Here is a 22,715-nt window from a genome sequence, read left to right on the forward strand (position 1 = left end):
AATAATATTATTATCTCCCCTAGGATTGTTGTGGGGATCAAATGAAATATTTATAAAGTACTTAATAAGAGTGCCTGATACCTAGTAGGTGCTATATAAATGCTATCACTATCATTATAATAATAATGATATTATTATTGTTGTTATCATCTCCCTCCCAGGGTAATTGTGAGGATCAGTTGAAATAATATTTGCAAGGCACTTGCTACAGTGCCTGGCACATAGTAGGCACTACAGAAATGTAATTATCATTATCATTATTATTATTATCTACATCCTAGGGTTGTCATAAAGATCAAATGAGATCATTTGTAAAGCGCTCAGGATGGGGCCTGGAACGTAGTAGGTATCATTATTTTTATTATTACTATTATTTCAGGAATTATTACTTTCATATTACAGATGAGGAGGAGGAAGTTCAAAAAAATTATATGACTTGCCCAGTTTTAGGGCACGCTTTGGAAGCATCAAAGGCAAACTTTGAATCAGGGGCTTCCAAATTTCTGCTCTTATGACTTTGGGACCTTTGGCTGCAGTTGCTATTAGGGCGTGCACATCCCTCTGCTCTCTCCACCAGGCCGTCGAATCCTTTGAGATCATAGGATGGGAGGACTTAGAGATACAAGGGAGCCAAGGAGGTCCTCATTTTCAACCCCCTCATTTCACAGATGACTAGACTGAGGTACAAAAAGGAGAAGTAGAATCACAGGACCAGTTATTTAGAGCTTTTCAGCTTTATGACACATTGCTAACCTTCACCAGTTGTCTTCTAGTCAAACTGAATTTCCTACTGTACCTTATTTATGGCTCTCGCTCTCCCACCTCTGCACTTTTGCACGAGCTGTCCTTCCTGCCTGGAATGTACTGCCTCCATTCTATATTTTATTCTCTTGCTTCTTCAAGAATTAGCTGAGAATTCCATCATCAATATGAAGCCTTTATAAATCCTTTTTAACTTTTTATTTATTTGTATGTATTTTAAATATTCATATACACACATGTGCAGGTAGCTACATGCATGTACAGATAGTTAATATATTGCACATATGTGTCCATGTGTCTATACATGCATTCACCCACATGCATGTTGTTTCTCCCTGGATTTAAGCTCCTCACTTTGTATCCCCAGCACCTCAGCCATAATACCTGATTGATTGATTGGCTATGAAAGGGTCTTTTCAGTGACCACTAGTCTGAACTTTACACATGAGGAAACTGAGGCTGAAATTCTAAATAATTTGCTAAGTATCGCCACCATTGAGGACACTATAGCCAGGACCTCATAGGATAGATTTTTAGGTCTTAGGGGGAAGCTGAGATGGCACAGTGAGACTCATCTTCCTGCCTCAAACGCTGACTAGCTCTGTGACCCTGGACAGGTCACTTAACCTTATTTACCTCAGTTTCTTCTCTGTCCACTGAGCCAGAGAAGGAAATGGGAACTTTTGTCAAAAAATCCCACGGAGAGTCAGACACGGCTGAAGAATGATGACAAAAATTCTGGTTGCCCAACACTTGCAGCTCTTGGGGTCACAAGAACTGAACACTAATTGCCGGGGAGAGCCAGGGATGCAGAATCTCTGGGGGTGCTTGGCCATCCTGTCTGCTGGGATGTTGTGCTGGAGGGTTTGAGGTCTTTGGTTACACTTTCCATGGGGAAGGTGCTCGAGTCTGCAGGTCCATCTGTCCCAAGAGGGTTGTGGTTATCTGCTATCAGCAGGGCTTCCGGGGGCCCCCTCAGCCAGCTCCTGTCTTGGCAAGCAGGCCACTTCTTGTGTAAAGCTGGGGTTTCGCTTGATTTCTCTTGGGGAGAAAGTGGAGGGGAATGGACACAGGACTCGGCGCCCAGAGTAACTGGACGTTACCAGAGCATGGAGCAACACGAAGTTTTGAAAACTTTCTTTGAAAGGAGGTTTGCATAACTCCCTCATCATTTGGCAACAGAGGAAGAAGCATGTGGCATCAGGATGCCCTGAGCAAATTCCCCTCAGACAATCCCCACACCATCACAAGATCATGGATCTAGAACTGAGTAGAACCACCCTTAGCATCAAGTCAGTCAAAAAGCATTTATTAAGTATTCCCTGTAAAGTCAAGATATCCATCAACCAAAGAAGTATTTATTTTATTTTATTTATTTATTTATTTATTTTTGAGGCTGGGGTTAAGTGACTTGCCCAGGGTCACACAGCTGGGAAGTGTTAAGTGTCTGAGACCACATTTGAACTCAGGTCCTCCTGAATTCAAGGTTGGTGGTCTATCCACTGCGCCACCTAGCTGCCCCAGTATTTATTTATATAGTCAGGATGTCAATGAATCAAAAAGCATTTATTAAGCACTTATTGTATAGTCAGGATGTCAAACATCTAAAAAGCATTTATTAAGCACTTACTGTATAGTCAGGATGTCAAACAACTAAATAGCATTTATTAAATACTTACTAAAAATCAGGGTAGCAATCAGTCAGTCAGTTAGCAAGTACTTATTACATCTCATGCATTGGTCTAGGTGTTGGAAATACAAAGAAAAATCAAAAACAATCCCTGCCCTTGAGAAGCTGTCATTCTAATGGTAAAGACAGTATATAGAGATAAAGCAGATAGATAGTGCCCTTGGAGGTGGAAGAAATTATCATCTGGGACCAAAGTAGAGGAGGAGGGATGCTTTAAGGAGAAACTTTTTTTCATTTTTTATTTTGTTATTATTTTATTTAATTATTCATTTAATTATTTATTATTATCATTTCATTGTTATTTTTAATATTTTTATTAAAGCCTTTTAAATTTCAAAACATATGCATGGGTAATTTTTCAACATTGACCCTTGAAAGACTGTGTATTCCAATCCCCCCCCCTCCCTTCTCCCTACTCCTTCCCCTAGATAGCAAGCAATATGTGAAACATGGTAGAAATATATGCATATATGTTTATACAATTATCTTGCTGCACAAGAAAAATCAAATCAAAAAGGAAACAAAATGAGAAAGAAAACAAAATGCAAGCAAACAACAACAAAAAGAAGTGAAAATGCTATGTTGTGAACCATCCTCATTCCCTGGGTGTAGTTGGCTCTCTTTAAGCAGAATCTTAAAGGAAGCCCGAGAGTTTAAAAATCAGAGGTGAAGAAAGAGTGTAATCTAGGTATTATACCTGAAAAAGGATCCCTTCTAGGATATCTATTCTATATTTTACACATAGGGTTGTATTGTATGTGTATATAAATAGATAGATCTGTATATTTATATAGAGATATCTGCATATATATAAATATATGGATATTTCTACAATCTATATCTATAGATATTTAGATATAAATATAACAGCTCCAATGAAGGGTAACATCACCTCCTAATATAACCCATTCTACTTTGGAACAAATCTATTGGTTAGGAAACTTTTCTTTAACTCGAATATAAATATAGATTGATTAGAAATGAGAGAAAGGAAGTGGGCAGCTAGTTGGAGCAGTGAATGGAGCATAAGGCCTAGTCAGAAAGGCTTGAGTTAAGTTTCAGCCTCAGAGACTTACTACTTGAGTGACCCTGGACAGGTCACTTCACCCTGTCTGCCTCAATTTCTTCATCTGTAAAATGGGCTGGAAAAGAAAATGGCCAACCACTCCAGCATCTTTTGTCAAGAAAACCCCAAATAGGGTAACAAAGAGTCGGACAAAACTGAACAGTAATAACAGAAAGGGATAGACTAGAGCCAAGGAGTCAATCAAGGAACATTTGTGAAGTACCTACTATGTGCTATCCTAAATTTCTGCTAGTTTAGTGCTACAAAGACCAATTATAGGCTATTTTTAATAGTGTAGGTAAGTCAGAATGGATTGAAATAGATTGATGGCTGTGTGAGTAGAGAGAAAGGGATGGATTTGAGAAATGTTTGGATATAAATTATAACCTCGAAGGCACGAACTGTTTCATTTTTTTTTTTTTTTGTCTTTGCATTTCTACCACCTAGCGGACTCCCTGACACACAGTAGGTACTTAAATGTCTGGTTGAACTGAATTAAAGATGACTAAAAGAGATGTTATAGAGGTCTTTGAAGCTGAGGAGTTTTGAGGACAAGGAAGTATTCCAGATGATCACAGGCTATGAACCTGGGTGGCTGGGTGGCTGGGAGGCTGATGGCTGGTGCCCTGCGTAGAAACAGGAAAGTTGGTGGGAAGATAGAAGTTCCATTTTGAATGTTTGAGACATCAAAGGGATATCCAGGAAGGGATGAAGGCATGAATAAATGAATGAAAAAGCATTTATTAAGTGCTTATTATGATCCTAACACTAGGCCCTAGGGACACAAATTCAAAAGTAGGAGAAAGATTAGGACTAGACATAGAGATCTGGGACTCCTTTGCATAGAGGTGGTCATTGGACCATGAGAACTGATGATCAGCAAGAGAGAGGATGAACAGAGAGATAAGAGGACCCAGGGAAGTACTCGTTCTAAAAAGAAGGGAAGAGAATGAAGAAAAAAGATAAAAAAAAAGATTGGAAGAGATGTACAGGTAAGAGAACCAGGAGATACTAGCATCATCCAAGGCAAGGGAGGAGAGGGTGGTCAACAGTGATAAAAGATCAAAGGAGAATTGTTCCATTATTCAACAGTGTAAGATTCTTGGTGACCCCATTTGGATTCTCTTGGCAGGGATACTTGGAGGGGTTTGCTCTTTCTTTCTCTAGCTCTAAAATTTTACTATATGAGGAAACTGAGACAAACAGGGTTAAGTGACTTGCCCAGGGTCATACAACTAGAAAGTGTCTGAGATGGGATTCAAACTCAGGTCTTCCTGATTTCATCCTTGAGGACTCTATCCACTGCCTGATAAGGAAGAAGGGAAAAAATCATTGTATTAAATAATTAAGAGGTTATTGGCTATATCAGACTGCTTGCCTTCTCAGGGAGGAACAAGGGGAAAGAAAGAGGGAGAAAAAAAAAGGAAATCAAAATCGCATAAAAGTAAATGTTTAAAATTGTATTTACATGTAATTGAAAAAATAAAATGCTATTCAGTGAGGGGGGAAGGTTATTGTTGGTTGTTGAGATTAGAGTAAAGAACTTGAAAACCACAAATAAAGATAAAGAAAATTAATAACAACAATAGTATCTATACAGCATTTTAAGGGTAGTAGAGTAGTTTACTTATGCCAGTTTATCTAATCCTGACCACAGCCCTATGAGGCAGGTGCAATTATTACAATACATTTTCCAGCTGAAGAAATGAAGACAAAGTGATTTGGCCAGAGTCACACAGCTGTAAATGTCTGAGGTAGGATTTGAACTCGGGTTTTCTTGTCTCCAGGCCCAGCAGACTCTCCATTATAAGCACTGGTCACGATAAGGAGACAAGAGCTTTAGCAGGCTGCTCTTTCTAGTTTAGATATTTGATCACTCTGGAAGTGAACTTAGTGTTTCTTTTGGTCACCCATATTCCCAGACTTGAAGTCATCCAAGATCCTTCCCAATAATTCAGTCCCTTGCCCTCAAGGACCTTCTCCTTCCCCCTCCTTCCCTCTCCCCCTCCCTTCTCTTCTCCCTCCTCCCTTTTCTCCCTTCTCCCCTCCTCCTCCTTTTTCTTATTGAGACAGTGACTTGCCCAGGGTCACACAGCCAGAAAGTGTTAAGTGTCTGAGGTCAGATTTGAACTCAGGTCCTGACTTCAGGGCTGGTGCTCTATCCACTGTGCCACCCAGCCGCCCCCAAGGAGCTTACATTCTATTAGCAAATATATTTTTCATTGTTGATTCCAGTGTGTTCACTCGTGACCTCATTTGGGGTTTCTTTGCTAAGATGCTGGAGTGCCATTTCCATCTCCAGCTCATGGGTGGAACCATTTCATAGATGAAAAACTGAGTCAAACAGGGTTAAGTGACTTGCCCAAGAGTCACCAGCTAATAAGAGTCTGAGAGCAGATTTGAACTCAGGTCTTCCTGGTCCAGCGCTCTCCCTACTGCACACCCAACGGCTCCTTCACTGTTCTAGGGAACACCCTAGTGAGGAAACCTCCGTTACCCACACAGCTGATAACATCTCTGCAATGAAGGCCTTAGAATTTCAGAGAGCACTGACTGCCAGCACTCAGCCCCAGGGCTACAATGGGATATCATAGGATACACTGGCCCACTGGCCGTCCCTAAATAATAAAACTCACTAATTAATTAGAAGCAGCTAGTTTGGGCTTATCATGTCAAATAGACCATGCCTACCATGGGGTTGTAAGGAGGGGAGCACTGCAGGTTAGAGGCCTACTGTGGGATCCTAAGGAGGGGAGCACTGCATGTTAAGGGAGACTGGCCTAGTACTTAGAGTTCTAGACTTGAAGTCAGGAAGGCCTGCATTCTAATCCTACCTCAGATATCTACTCTCTATGAAACTGCAGTTTTCTCATCCTGAAAATGGGGGCAATACCTGCTGTACCCACTTCTCAAGATTCCTGAAACATTTTATGACTATGATCCTTACAACAACTCTGATATGCAGGTTCTATTATTCTTATTATTCCCATTTTCCAGATGAGGAAACTGAAGCAGACAGAAGTTGGACGACTTATTCAGAGTCACACGGCTAGTAAGTGTCTAAGGCCAGATCTGAGTTCAGGTCCTCATAACTCCTAGCTCAGGACTCCATTTCCTGTGCTACCCGGCTGTCCAAACAAATAAGTATATGAAGAAAAAGGAGGATGAAAGAGAACATTCATCAACCAATGGGGAAAGATCAAGGAAGGTTTCTCGGAGCTGGGTCTTGAAGGAAGAGAAGGACACTGACAGTGAGATGAAGATGTTCTAGGAAAGGGATGAGTTTAGGAAACAGCTCATAGTCCAACTTGTCTGGAACGTAGAATGCATGAAGAGAAGGAAAGTGAATTAAGTCTGGAGGGCTCATTGGAGAGCCTTGAACGCCAGAGTTAGAGGTGGCAAAGGGGAGTAAGAAAAGCCTGAGTTCACATCCTCCCTCAGACACTTGTAGTTATATGATTCTAAACAAGTCACTTAATCTCTAGCCTCAGTTTCCTCATCTGGAAAACAAGGGTAATTATAGCACCTATCTTTTTTATAATTTTATTTTCTTATTATAGTTTTTTATTGACCGAACACATGCATGGGAATTTTTCAGCATTGACCCTTGTGCAACCTTCTGTTCCAACTTTTCCCCTCCTTCCCCTCACCCCCTCCCCCAGATGGCAGGTAGTCCCATACATGTTAAATATGTTAGAGTATTATATCACCTATCTTGAAGGATTGGCAAATGAGTTAACATTGTAAAATGCTTTGTAATGATTAATGAACTTTATCAGTGCTAGCCGTTATCCCCTTCTCCTAGAGACAATAGGGATGTTTTAGGAGGACGGAAGGATGAGGAGTCTTGGAGGGGCCCTTTGGGGGTAAGCCAGGCTGGGATCTCGCATCAGGAAGTTGCTGCGATTTCGAAGTTTTAGTCATTATAACTTGGGCAGTACAATGGACAGCCAGATGGGCTGAGAGTCAGGAAAACCAGAGTTCAAATCCAGCCTCCAACACTTACTAGCTGTGAGAGCCAAATGGGATCTCAAGAGTCAGACATGGCTGGAAAATGACTGAATAAGAATAAACTAGATGTCAGAAGCTCGATACTGTGGAAAGAGAGCTAGCTCTGGAGTCAGCTTCAAGTCCTGCCTTTGAGGCTCTCAGCACATCATTTAACTTCCTTGGGACTTGACTTCCTTGGGAAATGAGGTTTTTGGACTAGATGGTCTCCAAGGTCCCTTCCAGCTATCAACGATGATCCTAGAGTAGAAATACTACAAGCAGTGCTTAAATACAGAATTATTCTTTTTTAAAATTTAAGATGACAATTTGGAACTATGCCCTAAAAGGCTATAAACTGAGCATACCCTTTGACCCAATAGTGTTTCTACTGGGCCTGTATCCCAAAGAGATCATAAAGGAGGGAAAGGGACCCACATGTACAAAACTGTGGCTGCCCTCTTTGTAGTGACCAGAAACTGGAAACTGAGCGGATGCCCATCATTTGGAGAATGGCTGAATAAATTGTTTATATGAATGTGATGGAATATTATTGTTATATAAGGAATGACCAGCAGAATGAATACGGAGAGGCTCGGAGAGACTTGCATCAACTGATGCTGAGTGAAATGAGCAGAAGCAGGGGATCATTGTACACGCCAACAATAAGATTATACGATGATCAAATCTGATGATGTGGCTCTCTTCAACAAGTCGATGATTTAGTCCAGTTCCAATGATCTTGTGCATCCAGACAGAGGACTATGGGGAACAACATAGCATTTTCACTCTTTCTATTGTTGTTCCCTTGTATTTTATTTTCTTTCTCATTTTCTTTCCTTTTTGATCTGATATTTCTTGTGCAGCAAGATATTGGTATAAATATATTGGATTTTTTATATATATTGCTGAGGCAATTGGGGTTAAGGGACCCTTGCTCAGGGTCACACAGCTAAGAAATATTAAGTGTCTTAGAACAGATTTGAACTCAAGTCCTCCTGACTTCAGGGCTGGTGCTCTATCCACTGCACCACCTAGCTGACCCAGATTTAACATATATTTTAACATGTTTGATATATATTGGATTGCTTGCCATCTAGGGGAGGGGGTGGGAGGAAGGAGGGGAAATTCTGAAACACAAGGCTATGCAAGGGTCAAGGTCAAAAAATCCATGCATATGTTTCAAAAATAAAAAGCTCTAAAAATAAAGATAATTTTAAATAAATTAAGTAGTTACACTAATGAACCCAACTGCATCCTTCTTTCTAGATTCTGTGACAGCTGAAAAATGGATCCTGAAGAAAAAGAGGTAAGTGGACTTTCATCATTAGAACTCAGACCCAGCTGAACAGAAACAGAAGGGTCAAGGAGACGGGAGGGGAGGTCACCCAGGGAGATCTGGGTCCTATCATTGATACAATCTGGCTGTGTGATCTTGGACAAGCCATTTATTTCTCAGTGCCTCATGCCCTTTCCTAAAATATAAGTTACATTGGTGACACATCTAAAATCTTAGTACTATAGCAGAAAGCAGAGGTCAACAGACCCCCCCCAAAAAAAAAAATGGCAGGTAGTCTCATCAACATGGGGGAAAAGGAGTTTCTGTACTAACATTCCCCACATTACCAGGAAATGAGGAAGAGGAAGAGAATGAGGAGGAGGAAGAACATGGGGAAAAGGAGGATGTACATTCTCCCTAAAGGTTTCCAAAATGAGCTTCCCTGCACATCCATAGCAACTGATGGTGCAGTGGTTAGATCCCTGGAAAGCCTGAGTTCAAATCTAGTTTCAGACACTTCCTGGCTGTGTGATCTTGGGAAAGTCATTTAACCCTATTTGCTTTAGTTTCCCCCAATTGTAAAATGGAGATAACAATAGCACCCTTCTCCCAAATTTGTTGTGAGGATCACATGAGATAATAATTATAGTGACTAGCACATATTAGGTAATGCTTATTCCTTTCTCTTCTCCATGAAAGTTAGGGGATTCCGAGGATTATTAGCCCCATTCCACAGATGAGGAAACATTGAAAGAAGCCATCCAGTCAGTAAGCTCCAGAGCCAGCCTCTCTTGCTTTATTTCCCCCCCACCTTTTTTTGTAAGTTTGTAAGAGGAGCAAGAAGAAAATCAGTTCACCTGGCTGGATTCTGGGTTCAAGCCTCTGCTCAGACATGTTCTTGCTGTAAAATTCTGAGCGAGTCACCTTTCAGTGAAAAGTCCATGAGTGAAAAGGGGACTGGAGGAAGAGATGCCAAGGTAGGAGGCAGGTGAGAATGCCAGGGCAGAACGCTGGGTGATAGTGAGGAGGGAAGAGAGGCATTGATGCTCAGGCCCATAGGCAGAAAATAAGCCTCTCTAACAGATGAAGTCAAAGTGAACTATGACGTAAAATTATATTGTTTTCATCATTTGCTTAATCCTATGATTCTATAAACTTTCTCAGCTCTAGCCTGCATGTGTTTGGGGCAGAGGGAAAAACCTGTTGTAAGTCCCTTCTTTTCTCTGAGCCTCAGTTTCCCCATCTGTAAAGTTAGGATAGTACAGTTTATTAATAGGCAAGTATAATAGCAAGAACACTGAACTTGGATTTTAAGGTTTGGGTTCAAATCCAGCCTCTGCCACTGAAGACCCAGGACAAGTGACTTGTGTTCCCTGGACCTGTTTCTTAATTTATAAAATGAACAGTTTGGAATTCCCACCCATCCACTCGTCCCCCAAACCATTAATGACACATCTAAAAATCTTAGTACTGTAGCAGAAAGCAGAAGTCAACAGACCCCAAAGGGGCCACGAGAGGGATTTCATGAGATTTGTGAACTGGGATGAGGGAAAAAATCCTCATCTTCACCAACCTCTGCCTGAAATTTAGCATTTTCTCCAATTGGGAAAATAAGCAATAGCATATGATTGGGAGCAGTAAATATGTCTCACCAGATTGCCAAAGGGTCAATATCTTCTATTGTTCAGTTGTATCCAACCCTTCATGTCCCCATTTAGGATTTCTTTGGCAAGGATGCTACTATTTCCTTCTCTGGCTCATTTTACAGATGAGGAAACTGAGGCAGACAGGATTAAGTGACTTTCCCAGGGTCAAACAGCTAGGAAATATCGGAAGTAGAATTTGAACTCAGTTTCTTCTCATGTCTGGGCTGGGGCTCTATTCACTGGACTGACTGCCTACTTGTCTGCCCATAATCCATAGTGGGTGGTTGGATTTAATTGGATTGAAGCAGTGGTTTAGATTTGAAGATGGCAAAAACTAGATACCAAAAAACTGAAGTAATGCACTAGATCACCCCAGGCCTTGAATGTCCAACTGCTGCCTGGGATTCAGGACCAGAAGGCTCCCCACTCCCAGATTCTTTGTACCAGGCCCCCATGTCATGGGGTTTGTCCTGTTGCATTTGTGGTTGCCCCTCATAAACCTCACACTTCCTCCTTGAAAAGGAAAATGTGCTACACTTATTTAGAGACTTCCCCAATTTAGAAAAAGAAAAAAAAAATTCCACATAATCTGAGCCCCAAGAGTTTGGTGGAGGTCCCAGGCAGCTGGGTTCCGATTCACCAGAGAGTTCAGATCTGTTGTCCCCACCCCTTGCCCCTGGTCCCCAAGGATAGCCTTCTCCCCCATCTGCGACTCGAAAAGGAGGCGTTTGCTTGAAACACAGAAGCTAAGAGAAAAAAATCCATCTGGATCGTTCTCTGAAGTCAGGGAGGGACAGGAACTTTGGTGGCCAGACTCAGTGACAACCGAGACGTTACAGGCGGGTTGTGTGCAGATGAACTCAGTCTGGTGGTTTCCACTGGAGTTATTCCTTCCCTGGTCTTTACACTAGATGGGAAGTTTCTGAAAAATGGAACAAAAACCATCCTGCTGACCCTTAATGTGAAGACACATCAGGAGGCTCCTTTTAGGCATTTTTTCTATTCTTCTTACTCCTGGGTCTCTCAAAAAGGCTGTATGTCCACTGAGGCTTCCTGCTGGACTGAAAAGATTTTGAAATTGAGGCTATTTAAATCCTGGCTAATCCTCTTAATACTCATTTGATTGAAATATTACTTCCTGTCTCGCTGCCTCAGTTTCCCTATATGTAAAACCCAGGTCTAGATACTCTATGAGTTCCCTATCCAAATCTATGGTCCTGTGATATTTTTGCTGGCTAGTGTAGGGGAATGGCCCCAAGATCAGGAATGGAGAGAGAAGAAAGAGAATCCATGAGCATATATATTCAAGCCACGACTTGGATGATCAGCTCCTGTATTAGAGAGAATTGCCTCCATTTCTTTTTTGAGACTAGGTTGTCCCTATCTCACCCAAATTCATGAATCTTAACAGTGATTGTCACACGAGCTTTAACTTGCTCTATTCTTCCACCTGGCCTGGTTTAGCTCTCCTTCAGCAGCCAGATAGCCCTCTGCTCCTGGAGGCTCGCCCTATTGGCTGGCGCCAGGCTTAGTGGTTCTGACCCACGGCAGGTCAGAACTCCTGAGTTCAGGAGATCCAGCCAGGAATTAGAGATGGATGGTACCGAGCCTGGCTAAACTGGCTGCATTTCTGAAAACGGTCTTTGGACAATTCTAAGAAACAAACAATGTCTTCTTGGTTGGTCTGTGGATCTTTTCTGTCTTGCTCCATGGGCCTTTTGTTTTTTTGGTTAGTTTTTTTTTTTTTTTAATTTCAATGATAATTTTCCTTAAACAGCATTGTTAAAAAACTTTTCAAAATGCTTCTCAATATTGATTTTATGATTTAAAAAGTTCTGCTCTTAGCCAAATCAAGCATATTATGGGCCCTGATACTAATATAGTACATTGTGTGAGGGGAAAAAAGAGATTTTTAAAATGTAGGAGTTGAGGAAAACATTCCAGATGAAAAAATTGATGACCAGTGAAGGGAGAAATGACTTGTACAAGGCCATTAAGGCATTGAATGTTGAGCTGAGCTGGGAAAGGCTTTAGGGTTTGGGGGTCAAACAAGAATTCCTTCTACAATGCCTTCAAAGGGGTCATCTAATTTGTTCAAAGACCTTCAGTGAAAGGGAGTTCACTCTGTTTGACTTTTTGTTGGTATTGTTGTTTTCAGCCCTGTCTGACTCTTTGTGAACCCATTTGGGATTTTCTTGGCAAAGATGGTTTGCCATTTCCTTCTCCAGCTTATTTTACAGAGGAGGAAACTGAGGCTCACATGATGAAGTGACTTGTCCAGAGTCACACAGCTAAGTTGAACTCTTTAGAGCAGCTCCAATAACTGGAGCATTTTCTCCTTGGATTTAACTTCAATCTACCTCTCTGAAACTTCCATCAGTTGTTCCTGGTCCTTACCTCTGACCTGGAGCAGAATAAGTCAAAAATAGTCTTTTACATGACAACCTTTCAAATGCCAGAAGATGGCTTCCAGCTCCGCTTTTCCACTTTGCTGATTTCTGCTCCCATTATCTCCAATCTGTCGCCTTCTTGGTTTTCCTCTTCTAGACATGGTCCAGCTTGTTACTGGCCTTCCTTAATGGCACAGGGCAACCAAAATGGACACTAGAGTCTGGATGTGACCTAACCAAGTAGACAGAAGAAAGGTGACTTCCCTTTTTCTGGACAGTCTATCTCCTGGTAAGGCTCTGCCTTTGAACCTCCAGGGATTTCTAAGTAAAAGCAAAAAAGAGATGTCTCAAAGAAAGGTATAGGAGAGCAGAAATGGGGGAGGGGGACAGGGAGGGAGAAAGGGACTTGACTGAAGGAATCTGTTACCCCAAGACACGTTTCCTGGCCATACCCAACCTTCTTCTTGTTCAATCCTCAACCAAGAGTGTCAGTTGAAATCTTGAGCTTCAGTGGTTTGCTCAGTGTTTGCTTACCGACCCTTCTTATCAGTGCAAGCCAGTCCAATAAATAATATGCTGAAAGATAAAAGTCTTGAGGGAATATTAACCAGATTACTTTCCCTACATATAGACAGCCTACTTCAGAACAAGACATCGGGCGGAGATAGCTCACCACACCCCCCAGTACAGCCCAAACCAGAGGAAAATGCGGTTCCTATGTAATTTTTAATGATGGTGCATTAATTAAAAATTAATCTATGCACATTAAATATATAATTAAATTATCTTACTAATTAACTTAAAATAAATCAACATGCAATTAAAACATAATGAATATACCAGTAAATAACTAATGATAAATAATACATACTTTAACATAGAAACATCAAATCAATGTATAATTATATATGGTAAATAATTAATAATAACATAATATATCATTTCATTAATGCACAAACATTAAATCAACACACAATTAAATATATTAGCAACTAATGCTTAAAATGCCACATAATTAAATTAATGTACAATGCACAAATTAATATATGACCAAATATAGTAGCAAACAATAATAAAATAAAATCTCATTTAATTAACATATGAACATCAAGTTAATATATAATTAAACTAACTTCGCAAATAATTTATAATCAAATAACGTACAATTAAATTAACACATAGGCATTGAGTTAATATATAATTAAAGACATGAGTGATTAATTAAAACTTAATATATAAACATCAGAACAATATAATTAAATATATTGGCAAATTATTTAATTAATATATAAACATTATAAAATTAACACATAGGCACATGTGAGTCCTGAGGATCTCACACATAAGGTAAAATTTAGCAGCCTTTCTCCCTCGTTTGGGGAATGATCTCAGTGGATTGCTCACTATTAGTATCCAAACAGTGTAGCCTTATCCATCTTTCTTATACATCCTTTGTATCTAACCTCTTTTCCCAGCTGTCGTGCCATAACCCCATTACATCTCACCTTGGCAACTGCAGTAGTCTCTTAGCTGGTCTGGCATCTGGGTGATCTGATGGTGATCTTGGGAAGATCTGAGTTCAAATCCAGCCTCAGATACTTCCTAGTGGTGTGACCCTGGACAAGTCACTTTATTCTGTTTTCCTCATTTTCCTCATCTGTAAATGAGCTGGGGAAAGGAAAGATAAACAACTTCAGTGTTTCTGCCAAGAAAAGCCCAAATGGGGTTATGAAGGACACGACTCAAACAACCATTTCTCCTCTCTCAGGTAGCCCTCAGTCCTAAAGCTGACCATGTCACTCTGGTGCTCAAGAATCTTCAAAGGATCCCTATTGCTTTTGGAATAAGAATAAGATCCAACTCCCTCTGAGGACAGGGATTTTTTTTCTTCCTTTTGTCTATGAACTCCCATAGGCCAGCACAGGGTCTGGCTCAGGCTAGGCTCACTGAAGGTGGTTGGGCTGGACTGGAAGAACCCGAGTTCTATGATCCTAAGCCACAGGGGTGGAGAGAGGGGACAGGTCTTTTCCAGCTCAAGAGCCCAGCTGATAAACATCTGGATTCTCATGAACCAAGTGGAGGGGAAGGAGGAAACATGGTTTGCTCTACATGGGGATTCTTGGGGGATGTTTTGTATAAAAACAAAACAAAACAAAACAAGCCAGCATCTTTGTCCCTGTTAGAAGAGGCCCAAACTGGCCCAAATTCTGTTTATTTTCCACCTTTCAGGAACCTGACTCTTGAAAAGGAACAGTCTGCACGTGCCCGTTTCCTTAGAATTCTGTGTTTGGGGTTATCACTCCCCCCATCTATTTCCACTTCCACCCCCCAAGGAACAGGCCTCACTTCTTCAGAACGTGCTCACCTGTGAAGTGTGACTCACAGCTTTTCCTGTAGACAGCTCGAGCACGGGCCTTGGGTGCCATTTAATAGCATCATTCCCACCCACCTTCCTCCTGGCCCGGGGATTTTTGATTGGACTGCAGAGTCAGGCCCTTTGCTTACAGCCAGGCAAACCACAAGGGCAGGCTGGGGCTTCCTGTTGCCAGGTCTTTATAAAGCCCCTCGTTCCAAAATAAGAGAACAAGAGAAACTCCTTAAAACTCTGAGTTCTGGGTCCCCCACATGCTCCTACCTCCTCTCTACTGTTTGACTGTGTCCTTACCCACGTGGCTCCGCTGCGTCTTTCTCTGTGTCTCTCTGTCACTCTCTATCTCTGTGTCTCTGTCTCTGTCTCTATCTCTGTGTCTCTCTCTGTTTCTCTCTCTTTGCCTCTGTCTTTCTGTCTCTCTAACTATCTCTGTGTCTGTGTCTGTTTCTCTCTGTCTCTTTCTCCCTTTCTCTCTGCCCCTCTCTGCCTCTATCTCTCTGTGTTTCTCCCTCACTCTCCCTCTCTGCCCTGTCTTTCTGTCTCTGTAACTATCTCTGTGTCTGTCTTTATTTCTCTCTGTCTCTGTCACACATACACACACACTGTCTCTCTCTGTTTTTCTGTCTCTCTGCGTCTATCTTTATCTCTGCGTCTCACCCTGTCTCCCCCTCTCTGCCCTGTCTCTCTCTGTCTCTGTCTCTGGGTAGCCTGTGCTAAAACTCATCTTTCTCCCCCCCCCCTTCCCAGGACGGCTCCCCCAGAGCCATGTCCAGGTTCCTGAGGCACTTCACTGTGGTTGGCGACGACCATTACAAATGGAACACCAGATATAAGAAATGGGACAACGAGGAAGAGGAGGATGAGCAGCCACAGATGCCAGCAGCGCCGGCGCCGACGTCCGGGGCTCCTGGGCCTGAGAGCGGCGCCACCAGCGTTCCAGAGGAGGTCGCCAGCCCCCCAAAGCCCCCCCCAGACTTCAGGACTGTGATGAGAAAGCTCTTCAGTTCCCACAGGTTTCAGGTAGGAGCCTCGGAGAGCCAGACCAGCAGGATGGAGGGGAAGAGTCTAGATCTGAGAGTCAGGTCTTGGCTATGGGTCAGTCACGTGCCTTGTCTGGTTCTAAAGTGGAGATAATAAACCTGCTCTCCCTTCTCTTGCAACACTATTAGAATTGGAAAATCAGATGAGAGCTGTGAATTTTTTAAAAGTTTGGAGCCTTCCAAGGTTATCTCAATCATTGTTAATATTATTTAAAAGGGGAAAATAAAGGGGCAGCCAGGTGGTGCAGTGGCTAGAGCACCAGCCCTGAAGTCAGAAGGACCTGAATTTTAATCTGACCTCAGACACTTAACACTTCCAGGGTGTGTGACTCTTGCTGTGGGGTTAAGCGTAACATTTATTTATCAATTAATTAATTAAGTTATTAATTTATTTATTTATTTATTTTTGCAGAAGGTTAAACTTTATTTTTTAAAATTAATTTTTGTAATTATAACATTTTTTCACAGTACATATACATAGGTGATTTTTTTTTTTTTTTTTTTACCACATTATCCCTTATACTCCCTTCTATTCTGAATTTTTCCCCTCCTTCCCTCCACCCCCTCCCCTAGATGGCAGGCATTCCCATACATATTAAATATCTTATAGTATATCCTAGGTACAATATATATGTGCAGACCGAATTTTGTTGTTGTTGTTGCAAAGGAAGAATTGTATTTGGAAGGTAAAAATAATCTGGGAAGAAAAGAAAATAATAATAATAATGCTCACAGTTTACTAAGTGTAACATTTAACCTCAGTTGACTTGGCAAAAAAAAAAAAAAAGGAGAGAGAGAAAATAAAAATGCTTCCTGTTCTGCCCACTTCCCATTTAGCTCTTTAGAATCAGAATGTGGGCTGGGAAGTTAATACCCATTCAGTTGCTTCACCAGCAACCATCTCTTGTCCTCTCTGAGCCTTCCTTTTCCTCCTTATGTTTGGTCCTGCCTGTGTGTAGCAGTGAGACAGGGAGCATTTCCCTGGAGCCTCTCGGAATCCCTTTTGGACACTGAATGCTCTGGGAGGCTGAAGAACCATGAAGGAGCTGTCAGGATTGATTGCTGAACAGTTATTTTTGTGACTCTGTTCACAGGGCCCTGGGCCTGCACACTGCTGGAAATAGAAATGAACCCAGTTCCCCAGATTGGGCAGATGTCATTGCCTCTGTACCTGGGAGTGGGAGCAGCCTCTTTCCTGTCACTGTCATTCTTCATTCTGCCCACCAAGAATCCCTTTCTGTCAGGGATGGGCCCCTCCTTCTCGTGCCTGTGACAAGCATAGAATCACAGCATTAGCTTGGAAGGAGTAGCCCAGGCCAGCCACCTCCATCACTCCAAATCCCAGGCTCAGTGAGCCAGTGCCCCTGCACCTGGCCAAGGGGGCTCACCCTTCCTCAAGCTTGGCCAAACCCCTGCCCGTCTGCCCTGTCAGAGGTGACACTGAGGGGCCTTGGAGAGCAGGACTGAGGGAGACGAGGTAATTATGCAAGTGTGTAATGAGACTGGAGGTCTGCAAGCTCTTTCCATCCAGGCTCTCGCTCAGTCACTGTATCCGGCTAGTGCTGGGGTGGGCACTCTGGGGAAAGAGAAGAGGAGGAGAAAGGAGAATTGGGCTATTTGGGAAAAGACTTTGATCTGTAGGAGGAGGACCCAGTTCAGATCCCATTCCTGCTGCTTATTCACTGAATGACATTGGTGACAATTTTCCTGAAATCAATTACTGATTTGTAAAATGAAGGGGTTGAATTCAGTGGTAAGAGAGAAACACAAAGAGACAGAGAGAGACAAAAAAGGGGTGAGAGAAGGTAGAGAGCATTAGAGAAAGGAAAGGAGAAAAGACGGAAAGCAGGAGACAGAGAAACAGAGGCAGAGAGAGCAATCAAGTGAGAGAGCACAGTTAGTGTTTACTATGTGACAGTGTTAGGGAAACAAATAGAAGCAAAAAAGACAGTGGCTGCCCTCAAAAAGTTTTCCTTCTAATGAGGAAATGATAGGAAGTGGAAAGGAAGCAAGGAAGACTTAAGGGAGAAGAAGTAGAGGGGTTCTCTGATTGAGCTCTAAATCCCAATCGACCATCCATAACCTATTTCTATGTTGCTTTAAAGTTTTCAAAGCACTTTCTTCACAGGTATCTTGTGAGCTAGGCAGGGATCCTTATGCTCACTTTACAGATGAGGAAACTGAGGCACAAAGATGCAAAAGGTCTCAAAGCTAGCACCTGTGAAGGGCAGGATTTGAGTACAGGCCTTTTATGATCCCAAGTCCACCACACTTTGCTCTCCCCATGCTGCCTCAGTTTCCTGATCAGACCCACTCCAGAATCTTAGAGGTAGAAGAGACCCCAGCTGCCATCTAGTCCCCGCTGTGCCTCCCTAGCCCACCCAGCAGATGGCTCTCTAGCCTTAGCTTGAAGCTCTCTTGTGGGAGAGAACCCCCTGCTTCCTGAGGCATGTTGGGTAGGACCCGCAGTTAGGGAGTTCTCTCTGCCATCCAGGCAGGAATCCTTGCACTGAGGAGAATGCTACTGGGGCTGCTTCCTGGGCCAAGGAGGAGAAAGAAAATGTCAAGTGCCTCTTCCAGAGGACAGTCTTGAGGTCCTTGAATCAAATCCATCAGCAATTATTCTGGGCCTTCTCTGTGGCTTGGCCTGGGGAGGCAAAGAAAAGGGAGTTAGGTTTGCCCTGAAGGGCGGCTCCTTCAGCCCAGCCTCGAGTGGCATTTCCCCATCTGTTCCCTTGCAGCCTCCATCGTTCCTGTCCCCTGTGCCTGCTTGTAAGGTGTAGAGGCAGGGGGAGGCGGGGAACTGGAGGCAGCAAGGACAGATGACATTGTAGGGATATATGGGGAAAGATGTGACAGCGTGCTGGACTTGGAGTGAGGAAGCCCTGAGTTCAAATCCAGCCTCAAACATTTCCTAGTTGTGTGAATCCAAGCAAGTCACTTCCCTACTTCTGCCTCAGTTTCCTCATCTGTGAGATGGGGAGAATAGCACCTCCCTGTAAGGGTTGTAGTGAGAAGATATTTGTCAAGTGTTTGGCACATTCCTGGCACATATAGGAAGGATAGAAATCCTTATTCCTTTCCCTCAGGTAGGGATAATCAAGCAGGATTGTGGGAAGACTTTCTGAGGAATGAGCAGATGTTTTCTTTCTCATTTTTTTTCCTTTTTGATCTGATTTTTATTGTGCAGCATGATAATTGTGGAAATATGTATAGAAGAATTGGACATGTCTAATATAGGATTCCTTACCATCTGTTGGGGTGGAAGGAAGAGAAAAAAAATTGGGGACACAAATTTTTGTACAGATGAATGTTGAAAATTACCTATGCATCTGTTTTGAAAATAAAAAGCTTTAAAAAATAATAATATATAAGAATAAAATGATTAATTCAGTGCTCATTAAATAGCTAGATAAAGCCCAAATGACCCAAACTGTAAAACTGAGATTGTTTGAAAATCCCCTCTAAAAAGAGTGTCATTCACATAAACAAAATAAGATCAAGAAAATTTTGTGTATATCTTTGTTCTCTTTTGATTTCTTTTCTTCCTTTGTAATTTTCCCTCCTTTGAATTGAGTTTCACTGTTATTCTTTTTCATCTTTTTTATCTCTAGTAGGCACTTACATGTTTGTTGTTAATGTCAGTTAAAAACAAAGCTATAATCAGTATGTTCTGATTCTGCTTCCTTCTTTCTATATTATTTCTTAATCATTCCAAAAACATTTTGTGGGGAGGAATGTAGTTTTATTGGTTTAGGGAACTAGGTGAGAAAGTTCTTTCCACAAACACTGGTCTATCTGCAACTTAGACTATTAGAATTACCTGGGACAGTGAAGCAATCATGTGACTTATATAGAGTCCTATCGCATATGTATGTAGGTGTATATATATATGTTTAAATACATATATCTGTGTATATATGTGTGAATGTACAAATATAGTATGTATACATACTGTATATACACACAGTATAGTATATATGTGTGTATATATATATATGTATATATTTCTGTGTGTGTATATGTGTATTTTAACAAAGGTTTTGATTCTGTTATCTCTAAGTCTATTTTTCTTTGTATTCTTCCTATCTGCCATTTCCTATAGCACAAGAATATTTTATTATTTTAATAATATAATTTATTAATGTAGTAACTATTTTGTTTATATTATCATATTTCTTATATAGTATGGAAATATATAATAATTTTATATACGTACCTATAAGTATAAGATTTACAAAGACTCCTATATACATTATCTGATTTCAGTCACACAGTAACCTAACACTATGACATAGGTTCTATAAGTTTAATAAATCCCTTTTTTCAGAGCAGGAAACTGACACTCCTGGAGGTTAAGTGACCTGCCTATAGTTGCTGTCCAAGGTGAGCTTAGAATCCTAATGGCCTCTGTTAACCAAAAAAAAAAAAAAAATCACCAGTCCATGCATTACATTGCAGAGACATGCATTGCAATTGGATTTATTGCAAGAGAAATGAAGACTCATGTAGAACACCTTTACAGATGCAAGGAATTCCTAATCCAAACAGAAGAATATTTGCATATTTATGAAATTGCAACAAGTGCGGAGGAATGGCATGAGACCCCTCGAAAATGGGAATGGCATTAGAGGAGGAAAAGAACTGTAGGGATAGGAAAAAGATTAACCCTTTCCTAAGGGGGAAGAGGAAGATGAAAGAACCTCCAGTTCTTAGAGATCACAAATAAAGTAACTATATATATATATATATATATATATATATATATGTATGTATGTATAAAGTAACAACAGATAAGATTGGTTTTTTTTGTTTGTTTGTTTTGTTTGTTTTGTTTTCTTTTAATGATACCTTTAATGTATAGTCCCAGGAGTGGGCTCACAGGGCCATGAAGCAAGATCAATTTAGTAATTCTGATTGTACATTAAAAGGTTGTTTTTGTGCTTTTGAAACAAATTTGTCCCAGTTCACATTTCCCATCAATGTTATATTGTGTCTGTTTTCCCACAGTCTTGCCAACACTGAGGTTTAATCTTTGGTTTGTCTACTGTGATAGCTGTGAGTGTATCTCAGAGTTGCTTTAATTTATATTCTCTCACTATGAAAGAGTTTGAGCTTTTTGTTTTGGTATTTAGGAACAATTTGTGAGGTTTTTTTTCCCTTTTACAATAGTCTTCTTAAGGGCAACTGAGTGACAGAATGGATTGAGCTTAAGCAGGGAAATAGGAAGACCTGAGTTCAAATTTGACTTAAGATACTTCCTAGCTATTGTCCCTTCACCCTGTTTGCCTCAGTTTTCTCATCTGTAAAATGAGCTGGAGAATTCCAGTAACTTGGCTAAGAAAATCCCAAATAGGGTCATGAAGAGTCAGAAAGAATTGAAAAACCAATCTTTTGTTATTATTTATTTTATTTTATATTTTATACAGTTACATTCAAAACAAAATTATTTTTACTTTTTTTTGTTTGTTTGTTTTTTGAATTCTAGGATCTCTTCCTTATCTTCAGCCACAATTAAGAAACTCCTTGTGAAGCTATGTAAAAAATTTCCATAAGAGTCAGATTGTAAAAAAAATTAGATCTCCCAGCTTAATGAAAATATGAACCTGTAAAAAAAAATCAAGTTTAAAGAACAAGAGAGAAAGAAAGAGAGAGAGAGAGAGAGAATGCTTCAGTCTGTATTCAGACACAATTCTCTTTCTGAATATGGATAGGATTTTACATCATAAGTCCTTCAGAGTAGTCATGGAAAATTGTACTACTGAGAATAGCAAAGTCATATTTCACAGCTGATCATCCCAGGACATTCCTGTTACTTTGTATACAATACATTTCATTTTGCTTGAGTTCATGGAGGACTTCCCAGATTTTTTTTTTTCCCTGAGAGCATCCTGCTCATCATTTCCCATAGAACGACATCCCATCACAAATACACACCATAGTCTATTGAGCCATTCCCCACTCAATTTCTATTTTTTTTTTTTTTGCTCTGAGAAGAGAGGAATAACCAGTCATTTAATCCCCAAGCTCTTATATATGGAAGAAAGCATTTATCACTTGACGTTTTCAGTGTAAAGAGTTTAAAACAATTTTCCTCTTCTTCTTCCCATAGGTTATCATCATTTGCCTGGTCATTATGGATGCCTTGCTGGTGCTTGCTGAATTGATGTTAGATTTGAAAATCATCCAGCCTGACAAGGACAATTATGCTGCCAGGGTAGAGCAAATCAGCTTATTTGTCTTTCCATAGCTCTACCCCCTTCTGTACTATCTCATTTTGTGTCCCAGTTTCTCACCCCCCCAAAAGTACTTTCTGCAGACTTTCCAATGCATTTTGTGCTTGGCTAGGGCTTATAAAGGGCAAGCCTTGGAAGACCCAAGTTCAAGTACCCCTTTTGATGCTTATTAGCTGTGTGACAGTGGAAAATCACCTAAGTTGGGGGCAGCTGGGTGGCGCAGTGGATAGAGCACCAGCCTTGAATTC

At 41.0% G+C, this 22,715-nt stretch overlaps 1 protein-coding gene across 3 annotated transcripts in view; it reads left to right on the forward strand.

Annotated features, from left to right (window-relative positions):
• HVCN1 (hydrogen voltage gated channel 1) overlaps positions 1 to 22,715 on the forward strand; it is a 45,932-nt gene that overhangs the window by 5,457 nt on the left and 17,760 nt on the right. For 2 of the 3 annotated variants that reach the window (XM_074297467.1, XM_074297461.1), the window contains exons 2-4: positions 8,775 to 8,814; positions 15,939 to 16,211; positions 22,344 to 22,448. In XM_074297467.1, the coding sequence (XP_074153568.1) occupies positions 8,794 to 8,814; positions 15,939 to 16,211; positions 22,344 to 22,448 (399 nt within the window). In that variant the 5' untranslated portion in view covers positions 8,775 to 8,793. Of the gene's footprint in view, positions 1 to 318; positions 343 to 8,774; positions 8,815 to 15,938; positions 16,212 to 22,343; positions 22,449 to 22,715 lie in introns of those variants that run through there. The other variant, XM_074297472.1, reaches the window with a different exon arrangement.

This window comes from Sminthopsis crassicaudata, chromosome 1 (assembly GCF_048593235.1).
Source record: "Sminthopsis crassicaudata isolate SCR6 chromosome 1, ASM4859323v1, whole genome shotgun sequence".
In the NCBI taxonomy this organism is placed as follows: Eukaryota; Metazoa; Chordata; class Mammalia; order Dasyuromorphia; family Dasyuridae; genus Sminthopsis; species Sminthopsis crassicaudata.